A 13768-nucleotide genomic window follows, 5' to 3' on the forward strand; every position below is an offset into this window, starting at 1 on the left:
TTTTATGAACATTCTAGTACTATGTGCCCTTTGAAGGCAATTACCAGCTCTTCCACATCTCTGTGCCATAGAATGCAATGCTTATTGAATGAATAAAATGAGAGGATTGAAGACTAATAAGACTGCTCTCGCGGGGCAGTGGTGATGTGAACCTTTAATTGTAGGAGGCAGAGGCAGGCAGATCTCTGAATTCAAGGCCAGCAGTCTATAGAGCTAGTTGTAAGATAGCCAAGGCTACACAGAGAAACCCTGTCTAGAAAAAACAAAAAGAAAAAGACTACTTTCTCATCTGTACTTTTTTTTATTTTATTTTATTTTTTTTTAAATATAAAAATGTCGTTTATTTCCCTTATTTACTAAATGATTAACTATAAAGATCCAATTTTGCCTTGCAGTTTAAGGAGTTCCTTTTTTGCCATGTTTATTTTTATAGTCAAATGCTAAAGCCAGCTCCTTATGCACTTTATTCCATACGACTGTAGACTCTGTGTCTAGGGACATCTCCCTCACGGTCCTGAGGCTCAGGGATACAGACGGCCACCATCTTCATATGTTCGAGTAATAGCGATCACGGTTCTGAAAGTCCCTGTGAGCATATCTGGCATACGTCTTAGTATGGGGGATCCTGCCAAGAGGCTCACGGTCGTTGAAACAGGACTCAAAAACGTCATCCACAGCCTTCTGGGCCTCTTCTCTGCTGATGTTCCGCACAGCCACAATTGAAAGAACAGCCCTGCCCCGCACACAAGTCTGGTGGTGTAGTCTTAATCCAAAACGTAACCTGAAGATTTCATTCAGGAGTGAGCAGTCTCCGCTGAGGCTTGCAGCTCGAATCTCTGAGCATGCCAAATGTCTGACATCCGTAAACCAGTGGACATGAGCCCGACAATGATCGAAGGCGTGAATGAGTTCGTGGGTAACAACTCTGCTCATGTGAGCCTGATTTCGGATATTATTCTGGCACAAAACAATCTGAGACGCTGAGGCATCGAACCCTCCGCTGACGTTTGCGTCACAGTCCTCGCAGGAGAAGTGTCTCCCTTTGTTAACAGGGCAACCTGAGTGTTTCATAACATCAAGGAGAACTTTGACGTACGGGTTCGTCTCTAGCGTCTTCTGGAGCATGAGCGGGCAGCTCTGGTCCCGGGTAAAGAAGCCGGAGAGGAAGCCCTCCTGGGGCTTCCCGTGAGCCGGCGGCTCGGGCGAGCCCTGGCCGGAGTCGCGTCGCTGCAGCAGCGGCTCCCCCTCCGCTGGGCCTGGCCCGCCACCGCCCAGAGCCCCAGCCATGCGGCCCGCAGGCCTGGGCGCCTCCTGCTCGTTCCCCTCAGCCGACCCGGGACACCGCTTCCGCTGCTGCCTAGCGAGCCCTCAACCCCCCGGCACCGGAGAGTCGCGGCTTGCAGCCTTTTTATTTTTCGAGACAGGGTTTCTCCGTAACTTTTTGGTTCCTGTCCTGGAACTAGCTCTTGTAGACCAGGCTGGCCTTGATCTCACAGAGATCCACCTGCCTCTGCCTCCCGAGTGCTGGGATTAAAGGCTTGCACCACCACCACCCGGCTCTCATCTCTTCTTGTTTGGAGGAAATAGTGCATGCATGCAGACCTGGTATAGGGCTGTGAACAACCAAGCCATCAAACACCTCTGACTTCCAATGGAGAACTCTCTGGAATAGCATATTGTCTGGAGGGGCCTGTGTTTGAAGGCTGGGCAGGGCCTGTATTGATATAACTCGTTGCTTCTCTCTGGCAGATTGAGTCATATGTGTGCCGAATGTGTTCCCGAGGAGATGAAGATGACAAACTTTTGCTGTGTGATGGTTGTGATGACAATTACCACATCTTTTGCCTGCTGCCTCCTTTGCCTGAGATCTCGAAAGGTGTCTGGAGGTGTCCAAAATGTGTCATGGCGGTAAGGCCTCTCCAGTCCACGTGAGATACCTTATTTTCCTATGTGTAATCTAAGGGGAGGCTCCTTCCTTAGCTATAGTATTATCTTTTGGGACTTTAGAGTGAGACGAGGCTTTGCGGAGCTTTGTGAGAAAGAGGAAGAGAAAATGTAATTTATACTCTTGTCCTGTGGGAGTTACCAGACTACCTATGGGGTGTTATGATTAGATGGACTGTGTGTGATGATGAACTATGTGTCTCAACATTTAAGCAGATGTTAAAACATATTAGAAACCCTGAGTTGGGGCTGGAAAGGTGGCTCAGAGGTTAAGAGCACTGCCTGCTCTTCCAGAGGTCCTGAGTTCAATTCCCAGCAACCACATGGCAGCTCACAAACATCTAGAATGAGATCCGCTGCCCTCTTCTGGCGTCTAGGCACACATGCAGGCAGAACACTATACATAATAAATAATTCTTTAAAGAAAAGTAAAAAGAAACTCTGAGTTGTAGTAGTTGACCAGATAGGAAAGGTGGCTTTTTGTTTGCTTGTTTGGTTTGTCATTTTGTTGATACAGTATCTCACTCTATAGCACAGACTGGCCTCAGACTCAGATCAATTCTCCTTCCTTAGTCTTCCAGAACCTGGGATTATGGGTATGAGCTACCATGCCCAGATCAAGGAAAATTAAGAGTAGTGATTACGGAAGATCTCAAGAATGAGCATTAAATGACAGAATTAACTATCTATAGATAGATCATTTAGCTCAAAGCTAGGGCTTTGATCGTGCTAAGGAAGTACTTTCTACCACTGAGCTCTGTCTCCAGCCTGTGTCCTATTATTTAATTTATGTTTTGAACTCACTTTGTGGCCCAGGCAGGCCTTAAACTTGTAGTCCTCCTTCAGCCTCCCAAGTTAACTGGAATTGTGGGCTTGCACTATCAGTCCTGGCTAGAAAATAAAATAAAATCAATGTCCTTTTGATTCTCAAGTATTTTCTTTTCTCCATCATATATATAATTACCTTTAAGACACTTAAAAAGTCTTGTTCTATACTTTATAAAGACTTTTATACCTCATACCCTTTCTGTAGTAAATGAATTAAAGATACAAAGTTTTCATCAAATAAGTATAATGATTACTTGCTTTCCTTCTGTTAGGGTATTTAGATTTGGCTGTAGAAGAGGTTCATTGGTGTTTCAGATAGGGAAACAGGATTTTGCAGGAACAGAGATATTCCGGAGAGAAAGTGCCTAGGGCTTGTGGGTGTAGTGTAGTAAGGAAGAGACAGCAGCAGTGAGGGTTAAGTACCCAGGATGTCTGACAGATTCATTTCATGTCATTCCTACCTTCATCCATATTCTCCATGCTCATCTATATTTCCCTCTGGGTTTCTGGAGGTCATACATTGGTGGTCCTGCCTTATTCTAGACAAGACAGGTGTGCACATGCATACATACAAAGGATGAAAAAGGACTAGGATACTGTACTGGTTCCAGCCTAGGCATTAAGGAAAAGTTTTCCTGAGCAATCTGCATCAAGTCACATTTTTATTGGAGAGATAATATAGCAACAGAAGAGCATGTTGAAGTTAGAGCTCATGGTTTACTTTAGATAGTAAAGTCCTAGGAGAAGATCATGAACTGTAGTGATGAGGGAGGACTGTTTACAGGCTAGGAGACTGACACTGAGTTTCTGTGTTTTATTTTCTTTTTTTGGGTGGGGGGAATAGTGGTTGTGTTACTGGGGTTCAAAATTAGGTTTTATGCACACTAGGAAAGTAATCTCCCACAGAGCTAAATCCTTAGCCCGCCCGCCCACCCTTCCTTCCTTCCTTCCTTCCTTCCTTCCTTCCTTCCTATTTTTAGAGAAAAAAAAAGAAAACAATCTTTTTTCATTATACATACCAATCCAAGTTCCCACTCCCTCCCTTCCTTAGTCCTTTTCTTGTTTTATTTGTTTGTTTGAGACAGGATCTCTCTATGCAGACCAGGCAGTCCTCATAAAAATCTTCCTGCTTCTGCCTCCCGTGTGCTGGGATCAAAAGCATATACTACCACACCCAGCAACTTTTTTATTGTTCTGGTTTTTTGAGACAGAGTCTTGTTGTATAGTCCAGGCTGGTTTGTAAAAATCATGTACACCTGGATGGCATCTAACTTAGATCCACCTGTTTGTGTTTCCTGATTGCTGTAAGCACTTGGTTTCTCAAAATCAGTTAAGTAGCCCAGGTCACAATGTCTTTGTCTTGGGTTTCCCAAGTACTAGAATTAAGATGTGAGCCAGAGTACCTTCAAGTTGGCTTTTGTTTGTTGGAGACAAGATTTTCTTAAGAAGTATCTTGCTACATTTTTCAAACTAATCTTGGGTTTGTGGGCCTCAAGTGATTGATCCTTTTGCCTTGGGGTCTCAGTAGCTAGGATTATAGGCTTATATGACAGTACTTGATTTGGAGTTTGGTTGTTTGTTTCAGTGTTGAAGTGATCCAACCAAGAGTTTCATATTCTGGGCAAGTGTTCTAAAAGTTGTATTTTGAAGGCAGTAAAAATAAGGAGGAAAGGGGCTAAGAGTATAGCTCAATGTTAGCGTGTCAAACCCTAGCACCCAAAAAAGAAACAATAAAAGTAGTATTAGAAGACATTCCCATGGAGATTGAACTCTATGTTAGTCACTTTCCAGTACTTGAGAGAAACAGTTTACTATTTATTTAGTTATGTTTATTTTATATGTATGAGTGTTTTGCCTGTGTGTACCTTGCACCGTGTACATGTCTGGTGCCCACAGAGGTCAGAAGAGGATTGTGAATCCCCTGGAACTGGAGTTGCAGATGGTTGGGAACACTATGTGGGTGTTAGAAACTGAACCTGTATCTTTTGCAGGAGCAGCAAGTACTCTAACTGCTGAGCCATCTCTCCAGACCCTGAGAGAACCAGTTTAAAGATTTTAGCTTACAGTTTTAGAGATTCAGTCCATCATGGTGGGGAAGTGCTTAGGGTACAACTAACATTATGAGAGCTAGAAAGCAGAGAGAAAGACTGTGTTGGGCTGGGCAAAGATACTGCCTCCGAGAACCCAACTCCTGACCTACTTCTCTTAAAGTCTGTAGAGCTTTCCAAAATAACACCACTATCTTGGGAGCAATTATTTAATGCATGAACTTTCTGGGGAGGACCCTTCATACCCAAACCCGAACAGGGAGCAGAAGTGTGACAGAAATGCTGTGTGACATGAGTAGATTTGATAAGTTGAGGTGGTAAGAAGGAAAAAGTAGCACTGTAAAGTAAGGTTTGTCTCAGGAGACTTGAAGGCATACCTAGGGCTGGTCTCCCTCCCTGCTCCTATCCCATATTTTCAGTCCACTTTAGATGATTTTCTCTTTGCCTCTATTTTTATAACTTTTTCTGTCTCCCTTGGGTTTTAGGAGTGTAAGCGGCCCCCTGAAGCCTTTGGCTTTGAGCAGGCTACCCGGGAATATACTCTGCAGAGCTTTGGGGAGATGGCTGACTCCTTTAAAGCTGACTACTTCAACATGCCTGTACATGTAGGTGATGGAGGGCTGGGACTATTTTCATGGGCATTGGTACTGTACCTCCCCTAAGTTAATGTGACAGGATAAAATGGGCTCTGATTATCTACTATCTTTGTTTACCCAGATGGTACCCACAGAACTTGTAGAGAAAGAGTTCTGGCGGCTGGTGAATAGCATTGAGGAAGATGTGACTGTTGAGTATGGGGCTGACATCCATTCCAAAGAATTTGGCAGCGGTTTCCCTGTCAGTGACAGTAAGCGGCATCTAACTCCAGAAGAAGAGGTGAGTGGGTTATTATTATGGTTGTATATGTCAGTTGTGTGAGCTTGGCCAAGTCATTTAGTTTCTGAAAGACCCGTGTCTTTCAGGGATAATTATACCTGCCTTAAGTAGTTGCTTTGAGATTAGATGAAGTGCTATATATAAAGAACACAGCCTAGCTGGGCAATGGTGGCGTATGCCTTTAATCCCAGCACTTAGGAGGCAGAGGCAGGCGGATCTCTGTGAGTTCGATACCAGCCTGGTCTACAGAGTTAGTTCCAGGACAGGCTCCAAAGCCACAGAGAAACCCTGTCTCGAAAAAACCAGAAAAAAAAAAAAAGAACACAGCCTAGATAGCATCTGAAATGTGTATGTATGAGATGCTTTTTTCCCCCCTGCAAACCCCATTTCCTAATTTGTAATATGGGGTTATACCTACTGTGCAAATTTGTTGTAAGGATTATGTGAGAAGTAGGAAAATGACCTAAGAAGTACTGGGCGCTTCCATATCTGTTCAGTAAATAGGATTTATATGCATAGGTAGAATTGAGAGTCCAGGTTTGACTGAGGGAAGAATGTGTTTGGGTTCAGGGCTTTGCTTTTGTTTTTGTTGTTTTGTATTTTCCTTTGTTGGGTTTGTTTTTTTGATTTTGTTTGTTTGTTTGTTTTTGTTTTTGGCTTGTTAGGTTTTAATTTTCTTTTAAAGATTTTATTATGTATATGACAGAAGAGGGCACCAGATCTCATTACAGATGGTTGTGAGCCACCATGTGGTTGCTGGGAATTGAACTCAGGACCTTTGGAAGAGCAGGCAATGCTCTTAACCACTGAGCCATCTCTCCAGCCCCCTATGTTTTAATTTAAACTTGAAAAATTGGTGCATAAAAATACTAAAAATATGAATATTAAAATATTGGGGCTGGAGAGGTTACTCACTAGTTAAGAGCACTTGCTGATTTTTCAGAAAACCCAAATTCCATCCTAGTGCCCACATTGGGCAGCTCACACCTGCCTGTAACTCAAACTCCAGGGATCCAACATTCTTTTCTGGCCTCCAGGGGTACTTAGGTGATACATATGCATACACTTACTTAAAAGTAAAAACTAATCTTGCTGGGTTATGGTGGCCACACCTTTAATTCCAGCACTTGGGAGGCAGAATATAAAAGCAAGTAACTTAAAATTTAAGTTCTTGTTGAATGTGATCACTCGCTCTCAGCACTTAAAAGACTCAGGCATTGTTACTGTGACTTTGGTGTTGGACTGAGCTACAGAGTGAGATCCTGTCTTAAACTAAACAAATGGAGCTGAGGAGGTGGCTTAGTTGGTAAAGTTACTGCTGTGCAAGTGTGAGGACCTGAGTTTGGATCTCCAACAACCGCATAAAATTAGATGAAGTGCTATATATAAAGAACACAGCCTAGGTAGTATCTGAAGTGTGTATGTATGAGATGCTTTGTCACCCTCATGAATCCTAACACCCTCATGTCCCATGCATGGTGTGCCAGTGAGTACCCAGGAATGTAAGCAAGGGATAGGAATGATATACTGATGACTTTTGTGGTAGTAATTATAGATGTGCCAGCTTGCCTCTGAAACTCTAGTGCTGAGTAACAGTGACTAGAGACAGGGAGATCAGCATACTCAGTTTAGCCAAGTGGTAGCCTCTGGAATCAGTGAGAAACCCTGTCTAAAAATTAAAATGAAGAGTGATAGACGAAGATACCTCTGACCTCCACGTGTATGATCATACATGTGCACCTACAAAAACATACACTCACAATACACTACATGCACACACACAAAGTAAATAAAACAAAAAAAATGCTGGGTTTGGTAATTTAGGCCTATAATCCCAGCTACTCAAGAGATTGGGCCAAGAGGATTACAAACTCAAGGCCTACTGGTGCAGCTTAGTAAAACCCTATCTCAAAATCAGAAGTAGAAAAGACTCAGGATATAGTGGCCGAACATTTGCCCCGACTTTGTGAAGCCCAAGGTTTAATCCTCAGTACTGGAGGGGAAAACTCAGTTCCGTAGCATAATCCTCATCCTTCTGTACAAATACTTGATCTGACAGGAGTATGCTAAGAGTGGTTGGAACCTGAACGTGATGCCTGTATTGGAGCAGTCTGTATTGTGCCACATCAATGCGGATATATCTGGCATGAAGGTACCCTGGCTCTATGTAGGCATGGTCTTCTCAGCCTTTTGCTGGCATATTGAGGATCACTGGAGTTACTCCATTAACTACCTCCACTGGTAAGTGGGGCCATGGTGAGCGGGGAGGCAGTCAGGATGGGCTCTCTACATAACCATGTATATGACCATTCTGTATTGCCTTTAACTTGAGCAGGGGTGAGCCAAAAACCTGGTATGGGGTCCCATCGCTTGCAGCAGAACACTTGGAAGAAGTGATGAAGAAGCTGACACCTGAGCTTTTTGATAGCCAGCCTGATCTCCTTCACCAGCTTGTCACCCTCATGAATCCTAACACCCTCATGTCCCATGGTGTGCCGGTGAGTACCCAGGAATGTAAGCAAGGGATAGGAATGATACACTGATGACTTTTGTGGTAGTATCACTGCCTTTTCTTATTCCTGTTCTACCTTGATGGGGCTGTAGGTTTGATTGCTCTGAGGTCCATGGTCATCATGGTTGGTTAAATATACAATGTGATAAAGTTCTCTGGGCCATGTGTTTGGGGGAAGTACCTTAGGGATGCCTCATCATATCTAGGTTCCAGTTAGTGGCAAAGGGAAATGAAGGAAGGACAGAACTAGAAAGTGTTGCTTTTGTCTTTAATTTTATTTGTTTTTATGTGTGTGCCTGCGTATCTCTGTGGAGGCCAGAGAAAAGGTGTTAAATCCCCTATAACAGGAGCTGTAGGTAGTTATGAGCCACTATGTGAGTGTTAGGAACCAAACTCAGATCTTCTGCAACAGCAGCAAGTACCCTTATCCGCTGAGCCATGTTTCCGAAACAAGAAATAAAGGAAGGAAGGAAAAAAGAGAGAGAAAAAAAATACTGGAAAATGGGATTCTTATTCTGCGTTGTCAAATACTACCAACAGATTGGAGGTCATGTTTTTTGAAAGAAGGTATTAAATATCAGGACAGTTACTGAATGTATGTGCATAAATTATTTTTAATTAATTAATTGTTTTGGGGAATTTGGAGATGGTCTCTCTATATAGCCCTGGTTGTTCCAAAACATTTATGTAGGTCTGGTTGCCCTTGAACTCACAGATCTACCTACCTCTGCCTCTTGAGTGCTGGAATTAAAGGTGTGTGCTGCCATGCTTGTCCATTTTTTTTTTTTTTTTTGAGATAGGAACTTATTATGTAGCCTTGGCTAGCTAGAGCTGCTGTGTAGACTAGGCGGTCCTTGAACTCAGAGAGATCTGCCTGCCTCTACCTCCTGAGTATCGGGATTAAAGACATGTGCCATCACACTCAGCTTGTCTGTTACATTTTTATACTGATAACCTGGGGTAATAGTTATGTGTTTTACGTATTGAAAGGGTATAAGTTGAACCTAGGGTCCTGGGTCTGTCCTCTTTCTCTGGATAATTCTTTCATCCTGTAAAACTTTCTGCTGGGTAAATAAACTGGCTAAGAACTATTTTATATCAGGAATTTTTAGCATTTAGTAGCCTCGGTCATTGTTTTTGGTGTAGATTTTTGTTTTGGTTTTTGAGACAGGATTTCTCTGTCTGACAGTCCTGGCTGTTCTGGAACATGCTTTGTTGACCAGACTGACTTGAACTCACTAAGCTCCACAGGCCTCTGCCTCTCAAGTACTGTTGTACAAGTTGTGTGTCACCACTGCCTGACCTTTGATGTAGATTTTTTTTTAATTTATTTATTATGTGTCGGGGTCCAAAGCCCCAACATAAAAACTACTTTTCCCCCTAACTGGACCGATATGGAGGTGCAGGAAATAATGAGACACTGTTCATACAGCAATATCAGAAGGGCATCTCAGGCTTCATTCATTCCTGAATATCTACCTGTGTTTATTCCTTAAACGTTTTATTCCCCCCAGGTAAACCAAGGTGGAAACTCATTAATATTCTTTTTCCGGGATGTAGGAGTGCCAGTACCAGCACACCTGTAACTTAGTCACCAGCTTGGAATTCACACCTCTTCCCAGGCGATCTACATAATAACAAAGAGAAGGAGCAGTCCAACCTGAGCCTTTTGTTAGGTGGCTAAGGGTGTCTGGCAGGATAGCAGCTGCCCTTGGAAGCTAAGCATGGCCAGAGAACCTAGCTGTAAATATCTCATATGAAATATGGGCCTACAATTATGTATATAGTGTTCTGTCTGCATGTATGCCTGCAGGCCAGAAGAGGGTACCAGATCTCACTACAATTCCCATATGGTTGCTGGGAATTGAACTCAGCAGGACCTCTAGAAGAGCAGCCAGTGCCCTTAACCATTGATCCATCTCTCCAGCCCACTGGTGTAGATCTTAAAGAATTAGTGTATCCTCTATCTTTACTTTAGCTCTAATTCTGTTATTACTCCCCCCCCCCCGCCACCCCCCTCCAAGACGGAATAGTTTTTCTGTGTAGCTCTGGCTGTGTTGGAATTTGAACTGTAGACCAGGCTGGCCTCAAACTCAGAGATATGCCTGCTTTTTGCTCCCAAGTGCTGGTGTAAATTTTTTTAAAAAATATTTTCTATGGTTTATTTAACTTTATTTTATGTGCATTGGTGTGAAGGTGTCAGATCCCCTGCAACTGGATCTTCAGACAGTTGTGAGCTGCCATGTGGGTGCTGGGAACTGAACCCGGATCCTCTGGAAGAGCAGTCAGTACTCTCAACCACTGAGCCATCTCTCCAGCCCCCTAATTTTTATTTCAGACAAACTCGTGTAGCCCAAGATAACCTTCACTGCCTAATACTCCTACCTCCCAGGTGCAGGGATTATAGAGATGTGCCACTTTGCTTGGACTCCGTTCTACTATTCGTCCTATTCTTTTCCACCTGCTCTGTGGTAGATAGTTGGTAAATCTCAAATTAATGTGATAGGTATTGTGGTAGCTATAGTAGGATATGGTAGATAATTGGAAAACCTCAAGTATGTCTTTTTGGTTTTTCAAGACAAGGTTTCTCTGTAGTTTTAGTGCCTGTCCTGGAACTAGCCCTTGTAGACCAGGCTGGCCTCGAACTCAGAGATCTGCCTGCCTCTGCCTCCCCATTAAAGGTGTGCACCACCACCGCCCAACCATCTTCTTGAGGTATCTTAGGACATTTGTAGAGAAGAGCTTTCCCACGTGAATTTTTTTACCTTATTTTCATATATGTTTGAATGATATTTTTTAACTTTTAATGACATTTAACCAAGAATCAGAATATCTAGGGAACTAGACATGAAAAAGGACATTCTACAACAATAGTACAGATATTATTCTTCTACTTGGGACTTTCCTTTTTCTTCTTTACCTGACCCTACTTAAAGATTCCGGGACTCTTAAGTGGTAAAGAAGGACTGGAGATATAGTTTAGTGTTTGGGTTTATGGTATACATGAAATACCACACCACCAAACAAAATGATTGTGGGCCCTTCATTTCTGCTGATTCACAAGTAGTTATTGCGTCTAACCTTTCCTCAGACTTTTTCCTTCCTCATCCATAGCATATTCTTTGTCTAAAATATAAAGGAAAACTATAGAGTAAAAGAGGATTCGCTTAAGGATTAGGGCAACTAAGATATAGAGTGGGACAGGAGTCAGAGCTGACCCCTTTTAACCTCTTTTTAAAAAATTATCACAGACATTCAAACATGCACATTATTATTTTTTCTTTTTTTTCCTTTGGTTTTTTGAGACAAGGTTTCTCTGTAGTTTTAGTGCCTGTCGTGGAACTAGCTCTTGTAGCCCACACTGGCCTCGAACTCACAGAGATCCTCCTGCCTCTGCCTCCTGAGTGCTGGGATTAAAGGTATGTGCCACCACTGCCCAGCTCATACACATTATTTCAACTTCCACAGTATTTTTCTTGTTCATGGTTTACCAGCTTCTCTGACCAGCTCTTGCTTCACTGCTGTCTCTGACCATCCTGCCCTTCTAGACTGAATAGTTCTCAGTATCTCTAGGCTCTTTGGATTGTCAATATACGTTCCAGTCCAAATTACCTGTGAGCTTCATGTTCCTACTTGGCAGGCTACAGTTTAGTAAGTAAGCTATGTTTAGGTCCTTGTGTCATGTCATGTCATGTGTATCACATATACCCCCCCCCACTGTGCTCCCTTTGTGAAATGCCATTTCTTTTAAGGAAGCATACCTCCTTTCCAAAAAAATGGGAAATAGGTCATTTCCTAATCCCTACATCCTAAACATTTGCTATATGTCCATGTTACTTTTTTTATGTAAAGTTTGATGAAGCAGTAAACTGTGTGAATTTTATAATCTCTTATATGTATGATCTAGAACTGTACTGTCCAATTTGATAGCCATTAGTCACCTGTGGCCACTGAGCATTTCAAATATGTCTAGTCCCAGATGAAATCTACCAACTATAAAATGAATGTTGAAATTGAGACTTAGGTTTAAACAAAGAATGTAAAATATTTCACGAACACTTTTATATAACACCTACACGCTTCAACATTCTGGGTTTGTCACATAACAAAATAAAGTTATTTTGCTTGGGTTTTTTTTTCTTTCTTTTCTGATGTGGCTACTAAAAAATTTACAAGTGACCAGGCTTCACTTGAAATTATGTCCCTATAATCTGAGCTGCTTGACAAGCTGAGTCAGAAGGATCCTAAGTTCAAGGCCTACAGCTTGGTAGAATATTTGTCTAGCAAGGCCCTGGATCCAGTCAGAACTTAGTACTAGAAAAGGAAGAACTATTTTTTTCTAAGCACCTTTGAGCCTGGTATATTTCTCTTGGACAGTGCTGTTCAGTATTTTTTTTAATATTTTTAATGGTTTATTTAACTTTATTTTATGTGCATTCGTGTGAAGGTGTCAGATCCACTGCAACTGTATCTTCAGACAGTTGTGAGCTGCCATGTGGGTGCTGGGAATTGAACCCGGATCCTCTGGAAGAGCAGTCAGTACTCTTAACCACTGAGCTATCTCTCCAGCCCCTCAAGTATGGTTTTATGACTGCCATTGTCTTTCTTCAAACCAGCTTTATTGCAATATGGTTTTTACATTCTGTAAAATTCATCCATTTTAATTATATAATCTTGATGTCCCTACAGAGATTTGCTGTCGTCACTGCAATCCAATTTTAAAACATTTTGCCACGCCGGGCAATGGTGACGCACGCCTTTAATCCCAGCACTTGGGAGGCAGAGGCAGGCAGATCTCTGTGAGTTCGAGACGAGCCTGGTCTACAGAGCTAGTTCCAGGACAGGCTCCAAAGCCACAGAGAAACCCTGTCTCGAAAAACCAAAAAAACAAAAAAACCAAAAAACATTTTGCCACCCCAGAAAAACCCATTATACTTATTTACAGTCACTCTCCATTCTAGCCTGTAGGGACTAGGCATCCATTCATTTTATTTTCTTGTTCTATATTTGCCTTTCTTGTTAGTTCATACAAGCAGAATACTGCTTGGTCTTTCATGGGAGGCTTCTCTCAATGTGTTTTCAAGGTTCATCCATGTTGCAGCATGTATCTGAAGTTCATTCTCTTTATGGCTCAATAATATTCACTTCATTCTGAGTTTAAATTTTTTGTTGTTGTTATTTATTCATATTTCTCATTTTCAGGCCTGTGAGATGTCTCAATGGGTCTTACCACCCGGCCTAGAGAACTGAGTTTGATTCCCAGAGCCCACATGATGGAAGAAAAGAACCGTTACTCCTTTTTAATAGCTGTAGAATAGAATAACTACTTCTTGTTTGTTTTGTTGTTGAGATAGCATAGTGTAAGTTGAGATAGTCCAGGCTATCCTTAAATTTGTCAGGTGGCTTCAAACTTATGATCTCCTACCTCAGCCTTCCAGATGCTGGGATTGTAGGCATGTTAACTCCACATCCGGATAGAGGTGCCTTGTTTAAACCACCATCTAGGAAACAGTAAAGTAACATTAGCAAAGTGAGCTTCAGAGGAAATCAGGAGCATTAT

General features: G+C 42.3%; 2 protein-coding genes across 7 annotated transcripts in view; one reads left to right on the top strand and one right to left on the bottom strand.

Annotated features, from left to right (window-relative positions):
- Window positions 1-13768, top strand: part of LOC121443060 (lysine-specific demethylase 5C-like) — a 42152-nt gene that overhangs the window by 14802 nt on the left and 13582 nt on the right. For all 6 annotated transcript variants that reach the window (XM_041644740.1, XM_041644743.1, XM_041644742.1 and 3 more), the window contains exons 8-12: window positions 1750-1908; window positions 5306-5425; window positions 5538-5696; window positions 7756-7937; window positions 8032-8194. In XM_041644740.1, coding sequence (XP_041500674.1) covers window positions 1750-1908; window positions 5306-5425; window positions 5538-5696; window positions 7756-7937; window positions 8032-8194 — 783 coding nt within the window. The remainder of the gene's footprint in view (window positions 1-1749; window positions 1909-5305; window positions 5426-5537; window positions 5697-7755; window positions 7938-8031; window positions 8195-13768) is intronic.
- LOC121443061 (mitochondrial inner membrane protease ATP23 homolog) lies at window positions 390-1287 on the bottom strand. Its single transcript, XM_041644746.1, has one exon. The coding sequence runs from the start codon at window positions 1285-1287 to the stop codon at window positions 547-549; it is 741 nt and encodes a 246-aa protein (XP_041500680.1). The 3' UTR covers window positions 390-546.

This window comes from Microtus oregoni, unplaced genomic scaffold (genome assembly GCF_018167655.1).
Source record: "Microtus oregoni isolate MIOR12 unplaced genomic scaffold, Mior012 000099F_ref0000060, whole genome shotgun sequence".
Lineage (NCBI taxonomy): Eukaryota > Metazoa > Chordata > Mammalia > Rodentia > Cricetidae > Microtus > Microtus oregoni.

Coding starts and splice junctions, on each gene's coding strand:
- LOC121443061 (XM_041644746.1), bottom strand. CDS start 1,287: ATGGCTGGGGCTCTGGGCGGTGGCGGGCCAGGCCCAGCGGAGGGGGAG.